Source organism: Chrysochloris asiatica, unplaced genomic scaffold (assembly GCF_000296735.1).
Source record: "Chrysochloris asiatica unplaced genomic scaffold, ChrAsi1.0 scaffold00074, whole genome shotgun sequence".
In the NCBI taxonomy this organism is placed as follows: domain Eukaryota; kingdom Metazoa; phylum Chordata; class Mammalia; order Afrosoricida; family Chrysochloridae; genus Chrysochloris; species Chrysochloris asiatica.
In genome coordinates this window covers 4,987,022-5,009,514 of record NW_006408592.1, presented here as the reverse complement: position 1 = coordinate 5,009,514, position 22,493 = coordinate 4,987,022, and the positions used below count along the sequence as shown (strand labels likewise).

General features: G+C 38.7%; 1 protein-coding gene across 1 annotated transcript in view; it reads right to left on the bottom strand.

Moving 5' to 3' along the window:
* The window catches only part of DLG2 (discs, large homolog 2 (Drosophila)), a 1,151,973-nt gene that overhangs the window by 480,729 nt on the left and 648,751 nt on the right, over positions 1–22,493 (bottom strand). The window contains exon 12 of the mRNA XM_006864974.1: positions 12,966–13,122. Within this exon, the coding sequence (XP_006865036.1) occupies positions 12,966–13,122 (157 nt within the window). The remainder of the gene's footprint in view (positions 1–12,965; positions 13,123–22,493) is intronic.

Here is a 22,493-nt window from a genome sequence, read left to right as displayed (position 1 = left end):
ATTGCCAAACTCCATTTCTTTCTGAAGATTGGCTTTGTAGAAAAACCATAACTTTGAAATTGAAAGTAATAATAATCCAAATATTAGTATCATTGCTAATTATCTGTGTAATATTAGGCAAATTACTTAATTTCTTTGACCTTCCATCCCAACAAGGTTGTTGTGAGGATTCAATGAAATCATAGTATATTTCTTGGTGTTAAGCAGATATTAAAAAACTGTTAGATACTTTATCCCTCATTTCCATTGTTTCTGCTTAATTGGGCTCCCTTGTTGGACAGATACTTCTGTAGGAAGCCTTCTCACATTCCCAGGCTAAAGATGTTATTGTTGCTATCTGCCATCTAGTCAATCCCCAACTCATGGATAAAACGGTTATATGTTTTATGAAGGAGCCTGGTACTATAGCAGTTAAAGTATTTGTCGTTAACTTAAAGGTCAGCAGTTCAAGCATGCCAGCCACTCCACAGGAGAACTATGTGACAGTCTATATCCATAAAGACTTCCAGTCTTGGTAACCCTGTGAGGCAGTTCCTTTCTGTCTTATAGGGTGCTATGAGTTGGTGTGAGCTCTATGGCAGTGGTTTTGATTTGGTTTTTGGTGTTATATAGAACACGCTTTTATGAATAACACTTTGAGGAAAACTGAAACTGGTGTCACTACACTAGATTTTAGACTTTTTTTTATTGTTGAACATAAACAGAGAAAAGCATGCTGAATTTGAGACTTTTGAGGGCTAATTAAACTGAATCCTGGAGTAGTCTTTCTGGGGTTTATCAATTAGAAGCCTACCTTTAGGTATATGTTGGCCACATAGTATTTGGCTGCATCTCTACAAATTGTGATATGTAATGTGCTAAAGACACAGTGAATCATGAGGACTAAAGGAATATAGTTGGACAGCAGAAATGTTCATCAAAGGAGCTTGGTGGCAAAAAGAGTTAAACACTTGATAGCAGCTTGCAAAGCTGGAAGTTGAAACTTGCCTTCCTGCTCTGTGAGAGAAAGATCTGGTGATCTGCTTTCAAGAAGATTAAAGCCAAGAAAACCCAATGAGGCAGTTCTAGTGTGGCACATGGAGTCTCTATGAGACAGAATGGACTCATTAATATCTAACAGGAACAACAACGTTCATCTTGATTTCCTACTGACCCCATAAGTTTATTAAGTTAATATTTAATGTACAACCAAGTTTGAAATCAGATAATGGGGATGCTTCTTAAATAAAACCATAGGCAATGTGCTCTCTGGTTCCGTTTAGGTAATCAGAGGCCCTGTGTTCACAGTTAAGTTTCTCTTCAGAGGAAATTCATCACATGCACAGACCCTGTGACAGGAGAAAGCTTAGAACACAGGAAGCAGGACTGCTGATCCGTCTGCACTCAATCGCATAATGATTCCTTTTGTTATAATGATGAAACTCTTTCATGTGGTTTGTTGTTGTTGTTAGGTGCCATCAAGTCAGAACCGACTCATAGCAACCCCATGCACAGCAGAATGAAACACTGCCCGATCCTGGGTCAATCTCACTACCGTTGCCACATTTGAATCCATCAATGCTGCCACCTGGCCAATCCATCTCATTGGGGGTCTTCCTCTTTTTCTCAGACCCTCCATCTTACCAAGCATGATATCCTTCTCCAGCGACTGTTCCCTCCTGACAATATGTCCCAAAGTATGAGAGGCAAAGTTTGGCCATCTTGGCCTCTAAGGAGCACCCTGGCTGCACTTCTTCCAAAACAGATCTATTGGTTCTTTTGGCAGCCCATGGCACTTTTATTATTCTCCTCCAACACAATAATTCAAAGGCATCAATTCTTCTACGATCTTCCTTATTCACTGTCCAGCTTTCACATCCATATGAGGTTACTGAAAATAACATGGCTTGGGTCAGGCACACCTTAGTCCTCAAGCTGACATCTTTGCTCTTCAATACTTTAAAAAGGTTTTGTGCAGCAGATTTGCCTAATGCAATACGTTGTCTGATCTCTTGACTGCTGCTTCCATGAGTGTTGATAGTTGATCCAAAAAGAATGAAGTCCTTGATAACTTCAATCTTTTCTCCGTTGATAAGAATGTTGTTTATTGGTCGAGTGGTGAGGATTTTTATTTTCTTGACATTGAGATGTAATCCATACCAAAGGCTGTGTTCTTTGATCTTCATCAGTAAATGTTTTAAGTCCTCTTCACTTTCAGAAAGTGAATACATGTGGTTAGTGAATAAATAATTGTTGTTCTGAGCCACAACCATGGCTATCTAGAACCCCAACCCCCTGTTCCCACAGTGCTGCAGGTGAGGCACTCTTGGTCCATTGATTGTCTGAGCTGAGGCCATGGTCATGTTAAGTTTTTAACTAATTTGAATAGCATCTTTGTTTGGAGGTAAAGAAAAACCAGGGTGACTGGAGTATAAGCGAGAAAAGGTAATATGATATGAGATGAGACCAGCCAGCCAGACAGGGCCAACCTTGCCAATCCCTGTAGGCCATGTTAAGAATCAGGAAAGCGATTGGCATGTTTAGGGAAAGTGGAGCAATGGCATGATCAGATAGGCCTAGGAGAAGGCTCACTCCTTCCAAACACTGGAAGTCTGTATGTGAGGGGGGAGCTTTGTAAGCACCGAGCAATCAGAAGGGACTTTAGGCCTCAAATGTGGAATCATCCACACTCTAAGTCTTTTTACTGCACACACCTATTTTTATTGGGAATGGTACCTCCAATAAGCAAACTGTGGGCTCTGGGTTGAGCAGGAAGACAAATCTAATAAGACAGGAAGATAGTTGCCAGAACTAGGAGAGGCAAAACAGGGCCTCAACCCTGAGACCAAAAACCAGTGGGTATAGAAAGAGTGGGGTCCACCAGAGAGAAAATCCTGAAATAAACCTCCACATGGTTTCTGGACCAGAAACCTGAATTTAGCTGGCCAACTTTAGGACAAGAGTCTTCAGCCTTTGAAAGAAATCATCTCAACTTGATTAGATTTCACTTTGAAGTTTATAAGAGGTGTCCTGGCTGATATAGGACACTGAGTTTTTGAAATCTTACTGGAAAATATCATGGTATTTGCTAACTGTAGAGTTAAAGATATTAACTCTATAGTTTTCTTAAGCAAAAGTATGATAGGCTTTGGTCACAATGATGTATACAAAGGCAGGGCTACCCATTTTTTGGAAGAGAAACAGTGAAATCACCCTTAGCAGATATTGAGTCACCTGAGTTTGGAAATATATCCTGCTATGTTTGTGCCAATGTTGGTCTCTGAGACTTTCACTTTTGGTGGGGAGGGTGCAGGAAGGAGTGCTGTGCTTGGAGAAGAATGCTCTCCTGGACAGGGGGGACTAGAGTTGGATTGATGTTATTCCTGAGGGATGAATTTGACGGAATTTGGGTTAATCCAAGGATTCAGACTCAGAGGCGAGAAGCTGAAGGTGTTGCTTGGGTAAGAGACTTTGTAAGACTTCTCATTTAAGCAATTGTGCTTTTGGTGACCAAGTCACAAAGCAGCACAGTGCTGGGGAGAGGTCCTTCTTGCTAACCTCTGCACAGGTTATGGAAACACTCCGGTTCTTGAAAGCAAAACTTGCAAAAATTTTAAGCTCCAAAAACTGTGAAAGCAAGACTCTTTTATGGGGTTAGAGCCAGAGCTGGAGAGGAAGGAGGTAAAAGATAAAACATAATGACCTGAAGGGACAAAGTCTGTAAGTTTTTATGAGGACCACTGTTGTAGTTGTTAGGTGCCATTGAGTCGGTACCAACTTATAGCGACCCTATGTACAACAGAAAGAAATGATCCTATGTACAATCTCACAATTGTCACCATGCTTGAGCCCATTGATGCTGCCACTTTGCTAATCCATTTCACTGGGGGTCTTTTTCTTTTTCTCTGACCCTTCACCTTAGCAAACATAATGTCCTTCTCCAGCGACTGGTCCCTCCTAAAAATATGTCCAAAGTATGAGATGAAGATTGGCCATCCTGGCCTCCAAGGAACACTCTGGCTGCACTTCTTCCAACATAGATCTGTTGGTTCTTTTGACAGTCCATGGCACTTTCAATATTTTCCTCCAACACCATAACTCAAAAGCATCAGTTCTTCTAGTCTTCCTTATTCACTGACCAGCTTTTGCATGCATATGAAGTTATTAAAAATACTATGGCTTGGGTCAGGCTACCTCAAAAAATTATTTAAAAAATTTTGGGGGGGAATGGTGGGAACTTAAAAAAGAGTTCGATTTCAGTCAGAATATCAGATGAGATTTACAGTTGTTCTTTGAGACAATAATACAAGGGTGACCTTGTCAGTTTGTCCTATGCTAGGGCCAGGGCTAGGCAAATAAGGTCCTAAGCCAATTATTTGGCTCTAAACATGAAGATAAGGAACTCTGGTAGCGTAGTGGTTAAGAATTGGGCTGCAAACCATAAGGTCAGCCGTTTGAAACTACCAGCTGCTCCATGGTAGAAAGATGAGGCTTTCTGCTCCTGTAAAGATTTACAGCCTTGGAAACCCTGTACAGGGTTGCTATAAGTCAGAACCGACTCGATGGCACTTAACAACAACAACAAACATGAAGATGGCAAAGTAATCTGAGTTTGAGGTGAGCTGTAACTCATTTTCACTCATTATAAATCCACAAAGCAAATTAAATTTAAATGAAACAATTTATAACTATCAATTGTACCCTTGCTGTAAGATAAGCATTGGACTGCTAACCACAAGGTCGGCTGTTCAAACCCACCAGCCATTCATTGGAAACCCTATCCAGGTCACCTTAAAACCATGTGCCCTCACCTAAACCACCTCAACCACCTAATTCCACCTCTAGCCTTTTGTTTTCTTTTAAAATTTTGAGCACCACCTCATTCCCTGGTGTGATGCTGTGGGTTAATGCACCAGACTGCAGAGCCTTTTGAACTGCAAGACAGCAGGAATTGACTAGACAGCACTTAACAACAACAACAACAACAACAACAACCTCATACCCCCTCTGGCAACACATTTTCCCAATTGTGTGTCTTGGAAGAAGGGTAGCTAAGTACTTAAAGTCCATCAAGAGTAAGTGATGGAGTTAGTCAGCTCAGCTGTGGGGATGTGTTTTAGATTTCTGGGACAAGACAAAACTAAAATTGCTTAGAGAGACAAGAAAGAATCTCTTTCTAGGGGTATTGCTTCTATGTATACTGCTCCATATTTTTCATAGCAGAGCACTGAAACAAATAGTAACAGAAACATTTCTATCTTTCCCTCTGCAGGAAGAATGCCTGAGGAGGCTCCTGTACTAGTTAATGTGATTGCATGCCCGATGTCCTAACTTCCTCCTTCCTCTCCACAAACATCTTAAGATGGTTGAGTTATTGGATAAGACATTACAACAAATCTCTGATTATTAGTACAATACACAAAGGAGAAATGAGAGACAAAAGACCACTAATAATACATGTATGGAATTTAGCCTAAAGTGATGATTTCTTTATCATTCATCATTTTAACTACTTCAGTTCTGGAGTTAGGAGCTGGTAGGGGAGATCTGGTACTTTGCATTTTCAGTTTGCAATTCAGGAACACTAGGTGGCACCCAAAATGTAAAAAAGAAAGCAAAATGCTAGTCTCTTGTTCTTTCTTGGCAAGAAAAACCACTTAGTTGGAAAAGTCAAGAATGGGAACTATAAAAATATCTATCCCAGGGTTTCCCATTGTTGGAGTCTTTGTTCCTTGGTATAAAGGTTTGTTGGTCAAATATGTTTGACGAAAAATTGTATACTTTCAAACTAAATGTGTACAAATTGTAGAACGGAAACTATTCTTTTCTGTAAATTTTCACCCAAATCATAATAAAAAGTTAAAAAGAAAAAGAAAAGAAAAACTATATGCTTTCTCTGCTTCTTGGAGATTTATAATGCATACTGGTAAGGAGATGTTTTTAGTGAAGAATGCTTGTAGCAGGGAACCTTTTCTTTAAGTTATTATTAAATGCCATAGCATCAGTTCCAACTCATAGCACTCTATAGAGGGTTTCTGAGGAATGGCTGATGGGTTTGAACTACCAATCTTGTGGTCAGTAGCCCAGTGCTTATTACACAACATCATATAAGGAATCCAGTCTTTAAGCTGTTGTTGTTGTTAAGCGCCTTTGAGTCAGTTCTGACCCATAGCGACCCTGAATTGGATTTCCGAGGAGCAGTAGTGAGCTTGAACCACCGACCTTGCAATTCAAATGGCTTTGCAGTCTGGCACATTATGTATAAAAATGCTGCCATATCATTTTTCTGTTAAAGGTATTTTGGGAAATGGAACAGCTCTGACAATCTAAAAGAGGCTTTCCTTATATGTGGCTAGCTTAAATAATAATAAAAAACATAGTTGACAGTATAGTTAATAATAATATCTAACACTGATTTGGAGTCCTATTGTGACACTGTAGGCTAAACACTGGACTTCTAACCACAAGGTTTCTTCAACCCACCAGCCACTGCATGGAAATCTTATACAGGGCCCTAATGAGTCAGAACCAACTTGATGGAACTTAACAATGACAACATTGATTTAGAACTTACAATATGATATATTATAAATGTCATTGCCTTCTCTCTTTCCTTACTATGCCATATTGTTGCTGTTATTAAGTGTTACTGAATTGGTTCTGACTCATAGTGACTCTGTATAGAGTTTGAAACACTGGCCTTGCGCTTAGCATGTCTAGAGCGTATCCTACAGTGCCAGACCAGGACTATGCCATATAGATACATGATATATGATATACTGACATATCAATCTTAAGGTGTGAATATTTTTAGTACAGGGTATTTATCTCAATTTGTCTTTGAAATCTCAAGCCCAAGTATGGTATCTGACACGCTGTTATTAAGTGTTGTCCAGTTGGTTCTGACTCATTTTTGTTGTATGCTGTCAAGTCGGTTTTGACTCATAAAGACCCTGCATAGGGTTTCCAAGAAAGATTGGTGGGTTTGAACGGCCAACCTTAAAGTCAGCAGTCCAGTACTTATTCTACAGCACCATACCAGGACTCAGAGTAAACCATTAATATGTAAACTACCTGATGTTGTTGTTAAGTGTCAAGTCAGTTTGATTTATAGTGACCATTCTAGGATTTCAGAGGAATGGCTCCTATGCTCAAACCACTGACATTGTAGCTAGCAGTCCAGTGCTTATCCCATGTGCCACACCAGGACTCCAAGTAAACTATCTAGGGAGAATAATTCTGGAAAGTAGGCCTGGACTTTCTGTCCCAGATTAGAAAGACCTGTATCTTCTCTGTGAAGACCAATTGAGATTATAGGCTAACCCCTACTATTATTCTTAGCATGGCTTATTTCCAAATTAACCTTATATGAGCTTGTGGTATGTTTTGACTTTTTCTTTAGTTATTGATTGGTGCTGTAGGATACAGCACTGAAACACAAGGTTTGAACCATAAGGTTGGTGGTTCAAACTCACCAGCCACTCCCTTTGGGAACCCTATACAGGTTTATTATGAGTCAGAACCCACTTGATTGCACTTAACAACAATTGATTGCTATCTAGGTTTTTTTTCCCCACCCCAAAGTGTAAAGCTTGCCCCTCTATGTCTAATGGAACCAATAGATACAGAAGATTCTATTTTCCATATTCCATTGTTAGTAATGCTATTCTGTCATTTTTCCTTTCCACATTGTCATGTTGAGCTTCTCAAGCCTCCTTTTTTTACTGTGTTAACGAATGAAATTCTAGATGATGCTGTTGTTAGGTGCTGTTGCATCAGTTCCAACTCATAGAAAATTTATGCACAACAACATGAAACACTGCCTGGTCTTGCGACATCTTCACAATCATTGTTAAGCTTCAGACCATTGCTGCTGCCACTGTGCATATCCATCTCATTTGGGGTCTTCCTCTCTTTCACTAATCCTCACTTTGTAAAGCATGCTACTCTTCTCCAGGGAGTGGTCCCTCCTGATAATATCTAACATGTGAAAGACTTTGATAAGTCTCCTTATCTTGACTTTTAAGGACATTCTGACTTTGCTTCTTCCAACACAAATTTATTTGTTTTTCTAGCAATACATGGTATTTTTCATATTCTTCTCTAACATCATAACTCACATGCATCAATTCTTCTATGGTTTTCCTTACTCATTGCCCAACTTTCACATGCAGATGAAGCTACTGAAAATACCATGACTTGGGTCAGGTGTACCTTAGTCCTCAAACTGACATGCTTGCTCTTGAATACTTTAAAGAGCAGATTTGCCCAGTACAATACATCGCCTGATTTCTTGATTGGTGTTCACATGAGTGTTGATTGTGGATCCAAGCAAAATGAAGTCTTTGACAATTTCAATCCCTTCTCCATTTATCATGGTGGTAATTATTGGCCCAGTGGTGTTTTTTTTACACTGAGGTGCAACCTATACTGGAGGCTGTAGTCTTTGATCTCTATCAGTACATATTTTAATCTCTCTTTACTTTCAGCAAGCAAGGTCATATCATCTGCATATCCCAAGTTGTTATGGACTCATCCTCTAAACTTGATGCCATGGATCTCTTCAATCAGTTGGCCAGGTAGCTGTCTTCCAAATTCCTTGGCATAGATGGGTGAGTGCCTCTAGTGCTACATTAGTTTGTTGAAATATTTCAATTTATATTTCATCAATTCCAGGATCCATGTTCTTTGCCAATGCCTTCAGTGCACCTTGAACTTTTTCCTTCAGTATCACTGACTCTTAATCATTTGCTATCTCTTGAAATGGCTAAACATCATTCATTTCTTTTTGGTACAGTGACTGTGTAATTCCTTCCATCTTCTTTTGATGCTTTCAGCATCGTTCAATATTTTGCACATAGAATTCTTCAGTATTTCACAAGTTAAGGCTTGGATGTTTTCTTCAATTCTCTCAGCTTGAGAAATGCTGAGTATGTTTTTTTCTTTGATTTCTAACTCTAGGTCTTTATACATTTCATTATAATGCTTTGACTTCTGAAGCTTTAGTGGTTGGTGTGCTAGTTTGAATAATAGTGATGAAATCCTAATTCTTTGATTTACATTGAACCACTTTTATACTACATGCTAAATTTCAGAAAGCTATGAGAAAAATATTCCATCTTTCATTTCATTTGCAAAAACAGATAGTATTTTCAGCATTGACACGTCCTTGATAATGTTATACTTGAAAGGCTCTGTAGCATAAGCTCTGGGCTGCTAATCTCAAGGTCAGCTGCCCAAATACACCAACTGCTCCCTGGAAACTCTATGTTGTTTTTGTTGTTGTTAGGTGCCATTGAGTCAGTACCAAATCATAGTGACCCTATGCACAACAGAATGAAACACTGCCTGATCCTGAGCCAACCTCACTATTGTTGCCACACTTGAGCCCATTGATGCAGCCACTTTGCCAATCCATCTCGCTGGGGGTTTTCCACTTTTTTTCTGACCCTATGTTGTTGTTGTTATTATGTGCAGTCGAGTCAAGTCCGACCCATAGCGACCCTATATAGAGTTAGAGTTTATCGAGGAGCAGCTGGTGATCTTGAACTGCCGACCTTGCAGTTCAAACGGCTTTGCAGTCTGGCGCATTAACCCACAGGGCCACACCAGGACTCCCTATACAGGGTCTTTATTAGTCAGAACCAATTCAATGGCACCTAACAACAACAATTGCATCAGAATCCATATTATCTCAAAGACAATAGAAAACTTTTCATTTCATTCATTTAAAAAAATGTTTAAACTTTGTATTCTGTAATCCCTACAATGTAATAGCTCTTTCTACTTTTTCCCTCTGTTTGCCATTCCAACTCATTAATCTTTTCTATCTCTTTCTACCTTCTGAGAACTTCTAGTGAGACACAGTAGGATCAGCACTGGACTGAGAACCACAAGGTTGATAGTTCAAACACACTAGCTGCTCCTTGGAAAACCTATACAGGGTTGCTGTGAGTTGGAATTGAATCCATGGCATTTAATAATAACAACAACAAATACATTATGTATCATTTTAGGTGTCTATGGAGTAGATGGAGGAGTAATTGAAGGGCTGAGGTTCATCCCTTGGATTGTTGAACAAGATACTGAAAGTAGACCTTACCCTATGTCTTCCATAACCAACACCCTTCCAGGGATCTCTTATTTAATGGGTAAGAAGAGGCTGCATGTGCTGGAAAATCACAGGAACATGTAGACAAGGCTAAATATGCAGTGTGCCTGGCCCTTTACTCAGGTTAACTGATTTCTGCTCTGTAGGTTAAGTTCTGTGAGTGTGTATGTGCAATGCATGGAGATGGAGTGTTTCAGAGAATGACAGTTAACTAGTAGTCACTCAGAAAATTCTCACTATAAATAACAGCTCTAAAATGAAAACATGTTTCTCTATGTATACAATGAAAAACCACAAATGAAAAGCTCTGCTGAGTTATGAATCATATCCTCAGCAATCAAACTGTACTCATATAATTCTCCACTATGATTTGCATGATTACAGAAAGTTTAGCATGGACATGCCACTCACAATGAATTTAACTACCTATTAGAGACCTTGTACTAGGGAGGTAGCTTGATGTAGTAGAAAGAGTCAATAAATATATATTGGATGAGAAGAGAAGGAAGAGAGGAAAGAAAAGGAGGAGGCAAAAAGAAGGGAGGGAAGAGAAAGAGATGTGATGAGCATTACAATAGAATATTTAAATCCCAAATTAGATTCTCTCCAGTTATGCAACTTTTGGCAAGTTACTTAATTTCTCTGAACCTTATTTTCTTAATCTGAATGTAGGACAATACCTTTTGGTGTGATTGTAAAAATGAAAAAAAAAAATTACTTTTGTAAAATGCTTGGCAAATTAGTTATTAAAAACTTGTTGTTGGTGTATTTATTACAGCTGAAATTACAAATAATTAGTTTATGGTAGGCTTCTGTGTAGAATCTGCAGTTCAAACTCAACAGCTGCTCCTCAGAAACCCTATCAGGGTTGCTATGAGTCAGAAGCAGACTAAATGGTGCTTAACAACAACAATAGTAAGAAATATATGCCAGGAAGTCTAAAAGAACCCCACCCCTTTACGTTTTTCTGAGGCCAGTGAGTGCAACAAATATTACGTACCTAATTTGATTTGCTCTTGTAGCGTAGTGGTTACGAATTGGGCTGCGAACTGCAAAGTCAGCAGTTCGAAACTACCAACTGTTCCATGGGAGAAAGATGAGGCTTTCTGCTCCTGTCAAGATTTACAGCCTTGGAAACCCTGTACAGGGTCGCTATGAGTCGGAACCGACTCCACAGCACATAACAACAAACAACAATTTCATTTTAAACATTATGAGTTCAACCTCCATTTGAGTTATTTTTAACCCTTAACTAACCCCAATGGGGCTGTGCGATAGGCAGTAGGCTGCTAACCTAAAGGTCATCAGTTCAAACTCCCCTGCTGCTTCAAGGGAGAACAATGAGGCTATCTGCTCCTATAAAAATTTAAGATCTATATATAGGTCCACCATGAGTTGAATGCATTCAATGACTTTGGGTTTTCTGCTTAACCAGCAATATGGTAGATTTGCCTTTGAGCAGTGTGTGTTTGAAGGCAGATTATAACTCTCCTGGCAACCCCAGGGAGGGGCAGTCGTGCCCTCAGTGAACTTGCCTGGCAGTGCCCTTAATGATTTACAGATGTGTGTCAACTAGAAGTTAGGTACCAGGGCCACCTGGTCATGAGTCACACTGCAGCCATCATGTAGGCAGATCAAAGAATCCCAAGATCAATACTGTAAACGTTTCCAATTTACAGTTTTATATGTATCTCACTCATGGTCCTTCCCCTGCTTCTGCATCCCACCTATGACAGTGTTGAATTGACCTACTACCAGTCATACTTCTGTGGTGAAATCTTCTGCTTTTTTAAAATCATCTATAAGGAGTCCTGGTGTGGTGCTATGGGCTAATGTGCCAGACTGCAAAGCTGTCTGAACTGCAAGGTCGGTGGTTCAAGCTCACCAGCTGCTCCTTGGAAACCCTATACAGGGTCATTATCAGACTGAATTGACTCGATGGCACTTCACAACGACAAGAACATGTGGTTATAAGGACTCTTGCTGTTGAGTGTTGCTGAGTGATTTACTTCATTCAGATGACTTGACTTTGTCTTACCATCTTCCTAATAAAATGGTTACTATAAGACATTTGAGTTTGAGGTTTTTTTTTTTCCCTTACAACACTGGTAATATTTGTACTTACGTAAATGGAAGCTCAGCTACCCCTCATCACTACCACAAAAACTGGATTTAACATTATTTTATGCACTTTCTTACATAGTTAGGAAAACATCAAATTATACATGTTTTAAAGTTATAATTTGTATAGTATGTTCATGTGTTTATGTAAGAATAGCATTTCAGTAATATGTAACATACCAGTTTAAAAAGGCACAATTTTCAGTGTTTGGTGTGTCATGGTGGGTTAATGCGCCAGACTGCAAAGCCGTGTGAATTGCAAGGTTGGTGGTTCGAGCACACCAGCTGCTCCTTGGAAACCCTACACAGGGTCGCTATGGGCCAGAACTGACTCGATGGCACTTAACAACAACAATGGTAGGATGGAGTCCTGGCGTGGTATTGGAGGATAATGCACTGGACTGCAATGTCATTGTGAACCATAAAGTCCTTTGTTCAAACTCACCAGCCACTCCTTGGAAACCCTATACAGGGATGCTATGAGTTGGAACCAACCCAATGACATGTAATAACAACAGCAATAGTAGGATATATGTCTCTGAAAATCTAAAAGAAGACCAGCCCTTTTACATTTCTCTGAGGAAAGTTTAACAAGGATCAAGCAGCTGGATACCACTTAAACTCTAGCACACACCTAAAGCATAAAGTTCTCACCCTTACCTCTTTTGTATTACTGTTGTTTTTTTTTGGAGCCAGAATTAAGTGACTTTTTTCATGATAGTGTCAAGTTTGAAGAATAAAGAGTAATACTCACCGATAGGATCTGGTCTCCTCTCTGGAGCTCCCCACTTAGGTCTGCTGGTCCACCAGCCAAAATGAAGGATACAAAAATACCTTCTCCATCTTCCCCGCCCACAATGTTGAAGCCCAAGCCAGTGGATCCTTTATGCAGGACCACCTTGCGAGGCTCCCTGCAAAATTAAATGGAGAGCACAGCTTACATGGTGACTCGCTCAAGAGTTAGGTTGCTTTTACTTTTATAATACCTGCAATTCATTAGCTATGAGAATGGATTCCCAAAGTAAGATGTATTTACACATAAACAAAGACGCTAAAATCAGGACAGACGTCTTAGTTTCTCACTGTAACAACTAAAAAATTCCCTTTAAATCCATTCCCTAATTCCAAAACATTTTCCTAAACTAAATTTGGTCTCCCCATTAAATCTCCATTGTTTAAAACATTTGTTATTGCATTAGGTACCTTAATAGGTAGGGTGGACATATATAAAAGAAAGGAGGAATTTATGGGGGAACAAGAAAATGATCCAGGTCAAGAAATATCTTACATGCCACTCTATGTGTTTGTTGTTTTAGACTGCTTATTAAAATTTACTCTGTAGATATTGGGACTCATGGGAGGGCTTTAAAGGCATCAAGAATATTTTCATCAATTTTAGGAAAATTAACAAGTGACCATATGTATTACTGATTAGAGGGTGTGTGTGCACATAGAAATAATGCAAAGCAGAAAAACCAGTTTGGGCATTGTCTAAGTCATTTATATGTGAAATACTGACAGACTAAACCAGGGTGTTAGGAGTAAGATTTGAAAAGAAAGGCAACCATGGAAGAGGAAATATGAAAGGAGAAAATGACTCAAGCATTAGAGGAGGAAAGGAGAAAGAGAAGCAAAGTAGCTGGCTAAGGGGAGGGGGAGTGGAATCCAGTCTGAGGATGAGTGAGACTTTCAACATGCTGAGTTCTGGGTGACGGTGGAACATCCATGTGGAAATGTTCTGAAGTATTTGGAGACATACATTAGGCATTTGATTAATGACAGAAGACTGAGAGAAATGAGAGGGTCATCAATAACAGGTGAGAGATGGAAATTGGACAGTTCACAGAATTCTACAATTATGTAATTGTAGAATTCTCATGGGCTAGTAAACCACCATTCGTCTATTAGTTTGTCATACTGTGGTGTCTTCCATGTTGTTGTGATGTTGGAAGCTAGGGCATAAGTATTTTAAATATCAGCTGGGTCACTCATAGTGGACAGGTTTCAGAGGATCTTACAGACTAAGACTAAGAAGGAGAAGCAGATAATTTCTGAATCGTTAGCCCCTAAAAACCTTGAAGACAGAAGAACATTATCTGATATAGTGCCAAAGAATAAGCTCCTCAGGGTGGAAGGCACTCAAAATATGACAGCGGAAGAGCTGCCTCTTCAAAGTAGAGTTGATCTTAATGATGTGCATGGGGCAAAGTTTTGGGGACCTTCATTTGCTGATGGGGCACAACTCAAAATGAGAAAACAGCTGCATTATCAGAATGTGTAATATATGAATTATGAATCTAGGAAAATTGGAAGTCAAAATAAAATTGAATGAATAAAGATTGATATCATAGGCATTAACAAGCTGAAATGGACTTTATTGGCTGTTCTGAATCAGACAATCAACAAACAGGAACAACAAACTGAAGAGGAATAGCCTCATATTCATCATTAAAAAGAGCATTTTATGATCTATCTTGAAGTACAATGCTGACTGTAATAGGATAATATCCATACATCTACAAAGAAGACCAGATAATACCACTGTTACTCAAAGTGACACACCAACCACTAAACCCAATGATGAAGGAACTGAAGAATTCTACCAACTTCTTCAGTCTGAAATTGATCAAACATGCAATCAAGACGCATTGATAATTACTGTTGATAGGAATGGGAATGCTGGAGACAAAGAGGAAATTGGAAAATGGGATGTTGGTGACAGAAATTATGCAGAAGATCGCATGACAGAATTTTGCAAGACCAGTGACTTATTGTAAATACCCTTTTTCAACTAATAAGCACCAACTATACACATGGATTTCACCAGATGGAGTACAGAGGAATCAAATTGATTACATCTGTAGGAAATGACCACGGAGAAGCTCAATATCAGCCAAAACAAAGCCAGGGGCTGATTGTGGAACAGAGCATCAATTATTGCTATACTGGTTAAAGCTGATGCTGAAGAAAAAAATTTAGTCTACAAGAGATAAAATACAACCTTGAGTATGCTATTATTGTTGTTAAGTGCTATTGAGTTGGTTCCAACTCATAGTGACCTTGTATAGGGTTTCCAAGGAGCACCTGGTAGGTTTGAATGGCCAAACCTTTGTTTCACAGTCCAGTGCTTATCCTACAGGAAGTTTACAGACCATCTCAAGAACAGATTTAACACAATGAACACTAATGACCAGAGACCAGAGAAGCTGTGGGATGACATCAAGAACATCATACATGAAGGAAGAAGAAGGTCTTTAAAAGGATAGGAACAAAGGAAAACACCAAAATAGATGGTAGAAGAGACTCTGAAACTTGCTCTTGAGAGTAGAGCAGCTAAAACAACTAGAATTAATGAACTACAAGAACTGAACAGAAAATTTCAAAGCTTAGCTGAAGAAGACAAGGTCAAATATTATAATGAAATGTGAAAAGACCTGAAGTCAGAAGAACATGCTCAGTATTTCTCAGGCTGAAAGAACTTTAGGAAAATACAAGCCTTGACTTGCATTACTGAAGGATTCTAAAGACCAAATATTGAATGAAGCAAGAAAAAAGAAGATGGAAGGAATACACAGTGTCACTATATCAAAAATACCTGGTCAATGTTTAAGCATTTCAAGAGGTACCATACGATCAAGAACCCACAGTATTGAAGAACGAAATCCAAACTGCACTAAAGGCATTGGTAAGAAACAAGACTCCATGAATTGATGAAATTAAAATTGAAATGTTTTAACAAAGTAATGCAATGCTGGATGTGTTCACTCATTTATGTCAACAAATTTGGTAGACAGCTACCTGGACAACTGGTTGGAAGATTCAGATATTTGTGACCATTTCAAAGAAAGGTGATCAAATGGGATGCAGAAATCACCAAACAACATCATTAACATCAAATGTAAGTAACATTTTACTGAATGCATTAAAAAAAAAACACAAAAACAAACAAACTGTTGCAACAGTACATGGGCAGGGATCTGCAAGAAATTCAGGCCAGATTCAGAAGAGGACATGGTAGGGAAGGGTATCATTGCTGACATCAGATGGATCTTGTCTGAAAGCTGAGAAAACCAGAAAGATGTTTACATATGGATAACATTGTGAAGAATGGGAATTTCAGAACATGTGCTCATGAGGAACCTATGCATAGACCAAGAATAGATGCCAGAAGAGACTCTGTAACTTGATATTGAACTTAGAGAACTGAAAGCAACTAGAAGAAATGATGATGTGAAACAGATGAATAAAAACTGTCATTAGAACAGAACAAGGGAATACTGAATGGTTGAAACTCAGGAAAGGTATGTGTCAGGGTTGTATACTTCCATCACCATATTTATTCACTCTTTATGTTGAGCAAATAATCTGAGAAACTGGGTTATATGAAGAAGCGAGTGGCATCAGGATTTGAGGAAGATTCATTAACAACCCTATGATATGCAATGATACAAACTTGCTTGAAAGAATCGAAGAGAGGAGAACTTAAAATACTTCGTGATGAAGATCAAAGACCACAGTCTTCAGTATTGATTGCAGCTCAATGCAAAGAAAACAAAACTCCTCACCACTGCACCAATAAATAACATCATGATAAATGAGAAAAGATTGAAGTTGCCAAAGATTTCATGTTACTTGGATCCTCAATCAATGAGAAGCAGCAGTCAAGAAATCAAATGATACATTGCAGCAGGCAAATCTGCAGCAAAAGACCTCTTTAAAATATTAAAGCGCAAAAATATCAGTTTGAGGACTAAGGTAAGCCTGACCCAAACTATGGTACTTTCAATCACCTCATACGCATGTAAAAGTTGGACAATGAATAAGGAAGACTGTAGAATTAATGCATTTGAATTATGGTGTTGGCAAAGAATATTGAAATTATCACAGGTTTTCAGAAAAAAAAAAAACAAATCTATCTTGGAGGAAGTTCAGCCAGAATGCTTCTTAGAAGGGAACATGGGCGAGACAGTGTGCCATACTTTGGACATGTTGTTAGGAAGGACCAGTCTCTGGACAGCATCATGTCTGGTAAAGAGGTCAATGAAAAAGAGGAAGACCCCCAAGGTGATGGACTGACACAGTGGCAGCAATAATGGGCTTAAACATAACAACTGTGAGGCTAACACAGAACTGAGCAGTACTACGTTCTGTTGTACATAGGTCTCTATGAGTTAGAACGGAAGTAGCGTAATGGTTACGAATTGGGCTGCAAACCTCAAGGTGAACAGTTTGAAACCACCAGCTGCTTCACAGGAGAAAGATGAGACTTTCTGCTCCCGTAAAGATTTATAGCCTCAGAAACCCTGTACAGGGTCACTATGAGTCAGAACCAACTCCACAGCACATAACAACAACAACATTGTGTATAACAATATTTGTTTTATGGTGTTGTGACTGTTAATTAATTCCCTTTCCCTCTAAGGTGTTATATATATCCTTTGGAAAGCAAATGTTGCTGTGAGTGTCATCAAGTTGGTGCTGACACATAGCAATGCTGTAAAGGGTTTTTGAGGAGTGGCTGATGAGTTTGAAGCAACCTTTAGGTTCAAACTGTCTTTGCAATTGAGTACTTACTCTACACCACCACATCAGTTTATGTGTGTGTATTTGGAAAGCAAATACACACACATAAACAAATAAATCAGCAATGTAAGTTCATGTACGTCAAGTGAGTGTTTTGGATATTGCGAGACCAGGGTGCCACAAATGATTGAGTCCTGGTGTGGTGCTGTGGGCTAATGCGTCCGACTGCAAAGTCATTTGAACTGCAAGGTCGGTGGTTCAAGCTCACCAGCTGCTCCTTGGAAACCCTATAATACAGGGTCGCTATGGGTCGGAATTGACTTGACAGCACTTAACAAAAACAATACTAACTAACTGAAAGGTTAACAGGTTCAAGTCCACCCAGGTGTGCCATGGTAGGAATGCCTGGAAACCTGGTTCTGTAAAGATTACAGCCAAGAAAACCCTGGACAATTCAGTTCTACTCTGTAACACACGGCAATGCTGTGAGTTGGAGATGACTCAAGGACAACGTATTTGGTTTGGTTTTATTTGTTAAAGAAAAAAACAAAAAGCTAAGACTTTGGGGAAGGTAGAATCAGACTACCTTAACTAATGGGTAGAGATTAGATTGAAAAATAAAATAGACAGCATTTTAGCATATGTCACAAATCACAGACAAAAGGGACATATCCAAGATGTGTTTGAAAAATAGGGAGTATTCTTGTTTTAATGAAGGTTCCATGTCCAGGAAAACAGAGGAAGACAGAGGAAGATTGGGAAGGAAGTCGGATGCCATGCTGAGGAATTTATACTTTACACTTGGATCCTTGGATCATGTGAAGACAATGAATGGCTTTTGCACTCAGAGGACACTGTTCCTTTTGTTAGTCCAAAGTATTGATGCTACATCATGCTACTTTCATGACCTCCCAAGCTGACCTGCAAGGAACTTAACAAAACATTCTAAAGGTCTCTAAAAGCATTCCTGAGCAGGGAGCTTTGGTTAAGTTTGGAACAAAAGGCCTTGGGTTCAACTGCTAAAATCTATTCTTCATACTTGGTAAAGATGTCTTAACTTGTTTCTCTGGAGCAAACCTTGAAATTAGTTGTACATCAGAGATTGCATATAATATCCATAGTAATAGGAATCAAAAAGCATATTAAGTAATTTTCCTTCCACAAACTTAAATCAACTGTAGATTTTTATCAATATTTGATCTTGAGATATTTGGAGTTTTTGATTTTTCACACATCAAATAGGATAATCTAATAACCATGTTTCAACTGAACTTGCTTCTGTTGAAATTTATCAAAAAGATGAGTAAGAAAGCAGCTAAATCTTGCTGTCATATACGCTCTCTCTTTTCATAATCACATCTTCTAATCATCATTTCTTTTATTTCCAAAGCAAAAGCAAACACATTAACCAACTTGGGTTCTTTTATTTCATAATATTTGAGATGAAACTTCCCCATTAAGTTATATACATTATCCATAATGACAGATATTTGTTTCTGCACCCTTTTAGTTTAATTTTTTTTAAAGAGCAGTTAATTATCAAAGAAATAATTTTAATAATATTATTAAACAGAAGTGTTTCTAAAGAGATTTTTGTGATTGCATTATTTGTTTTCAAGCTTCCAATACTGGTAAAATATTGTTTGAAAACATTATAAATGCTGGGGTATAAACCAAGCCATTATTTGATAATGGAATTAGAGGGGGAATCTGCACATTTATCCTAAAGGCAAAGCACATTCTATAGAAGACCAAAAAAAAAAAAAAAAAAAGTATTTTGAGCTAAAGCTCTATGGTATTATGAAATTCCAATTAATTTTTAAATACTCAAATCCTTTGCAATTAGTGTGATATGAGGAACATGACTTATTAATTTAAGTAGAAATCTTTAGGTTCAAGTTTTACAGGTCTTTTTCAATTCTGATTTGGATACATCCTGGTGTGGTGCTGCAGGATAAGCAATGGACCACAAGGTCAGTTTGAACCATAAGGTCAGTGGTTCAAGTTCATGAGCCACTCCTTAGAAACCCTACATAGGGTTACTGTGAGTTGGAACTGACTCGACAGCACTTAACTACAAGAACATATTACTGTAGGGAAAACATTAGACTGAGTACTCTTTTCTCGTCCCATGGGTATCCTTGAAAATGCAGCCTGTGTAAATTATATTGAACAATAAAGGAGTGGGGAGGTCAGCAAACTAGAATTGCTAAGATCCCTTACATAACTAGCATTACATCAACTTGCTTAATGAAAAACAGACATGGGGAGTCCCCCCTTATAAATCTATAATTCCATTTGATGATTTTATAAATACTTAGTATACACCTTGAGAGCAGAAAAAATAAGTATGGCTCTATTTTTAGTTCCTCTCTCACTTGACATCTCTTCATTTTTTGATACTATCAACTTTCCTCTAGAGTAACACTGTTCAATAGGTCTTTGAAAATGTTCTATATTTAGGTTATCCAATATGGCAGCTATTAGTGACATACGTTATTAAGCACTTGATATATGGGTAATTTACTGAGTATGGTGCAGTGAATTAATATTCAGTAAGGTCCATCTAGCCATGATTGGTTTTCTGTCTCCCACAAAATGATTGGGTGGGTCTATGCAAATAAGGTACACATGTATGTGGGGTAGGGGAGATCCATAATCTGGTAATGCAAATAAGGTGCATGGAACTCAAGTGATGACTGGTTTGTCTTGCAGAGAAGCAGGGTATCCTTGAAACTGATTGGGAGCTTGCAATATAACCAGCTTCCTTGACAGACATTTTAGAGGGAGATAAGAAAGAGAGATAGAAAAGGAGTTGTAATATTGAAGACTGCCAGAGACAGTGATGTCGCAGCATCAGGAGACAGGTGTGAGACAGCTGTGGTGGGTCTTGTCAACCCCTGGACCTAGGAGGTGTGTAAGCCTTGCCTGAGAAGGACTGGAACAAGGCCAGTGGCAAAAGGCCTAAATGGAACATGGTGGCAGAGGGTGAGGAGAAGTTGTCTTGATGGAAGAACTGTATCCTAAGTTGTTCCTATTACTTCCATTGATCCGGATTCCGAGTTACTTCCCTAATAAACCACTTAACTAGCAGTATGATTGGTAAGTTCTGTGAGACTTTGGAACAAATAACTGAGCCCAAAGGTAGGAGGGAGAGTACCAAGACTAGAGGAAGTAGTTGATGTTCAAGACGATGGAGTGGTAAAGTAGCTTGGACATTTGGGAAATCTTTAACTTCTTCCTCATAGGAACCAGCTTTGTGCTTATCCTTATAAAAGATTCAATTACCAAGAAATTTAATTTTTCATTGTATTTCATTTTCATTAACTCATATTTAAATATCCCTAAGTCTACTAGAGCTCTGCTAGCGTAGTGGTTACGAATTGGGGTACAAACCTTAAGGTCAGCAGTTCAAAACTACCAGCTGTTCTGCAGGAAAAAGATGAGGCTTTCGGCTCCCCTAAAGATTTACAGCCTTGGAAACCCTGTTACAGGGTTGCTATGAGTTGGAACCGACTCCAAGGCACATAAAGATAACAACAAATGTCTACTGGCCACTGAGGTGCACACCACAGTTCTAGAACCTCTGTCATATCAAAGGTAATATTCTGGTTTTTCTTTTATGTCTCTGGTGTTCTTCTTTAATCTCCTTGAAGAAGGTTTATTTGCTTGCTGTTTATAAACAATGTTTCTAAACATTGTGTTTCTCATAGTTGTGTCTGTGACTGCCCTCTTGTCTTACTCCTTTTCTTCAGCTCTTCTCTAAAGCATTCCTTTTGCTGTTGTTAGGTGCTGTCAAGTTGGTTCCGACTTAGAGAGACCCTGTATACGTCTCCTCTGAGGAGCAGCTGGTGGGTTTGAATTGACAGTCCAGTGCTTATCTACAGTGCTATACCATGAGTCCTTGGGTCTCAGTTAAATGATAAATTTTGATCATTTCATCTAAACTAAGGTCCTCATTTCCTTATTTTCTTTCATAACTCCCTGTATGTTTCTTTCATGATACTAATATTACAATGAAATATTTTTGTTTGTTTGCTGCCAATCTCTCACTAGAATGCAATTTCTATGACAGTAACAATGTCCTGTGTCCCCTAGCCCTTATATTCGCTGACAGAATTAATAAAAAACATGGTCTTATATTTGCTCATGCTTAGGATTCACTAATGTCTCTGTTTTTTTTTTTTGTTTGTTTTTTTTGTTTTTTTTAGTAAATCTAATCATTTGACAAACTCAGTCAGTTCACTCTACAAACAGCTCTCAAGTCATTTTAGGATTGCTGCCTTAGTTTACCACAGGCCTGGAACATCTGATACTTTAGCCACCTCTGCCAAGGATTCCCAGCTAATTTGGTCCTAATAGGTGCTCAGCCCTGCACTTCATCCTTCATACTGCATCAGAGAAATTTACAATCATTACAAAATTTGCATCATTTCATATTCCCTTTTAAAGGCTTCCATTTTATCTAAGGGAGCATGGTAACTCGGTATGATAAGCAATGGACTTGGAATCACAAGGTTGGCAGTTCAAGCCCACCACTCACTCTGAAGGAGAAAGAAGAGGTTTTCTGCTCCTTCAAAGATATACAGCCTTGGAAACCTTATACAGGGTTACTATGAGTTAGAACCGACTTGAACACACTTTACAACAACAATTTCATCTAAGAGATAAAATCCTGAGTACTTTCTTTTTCATGATGTGTACCAGTTGCTACTGAATCAATGCCTACCCATGGCAATCCCATATGTTACAGTGCAGA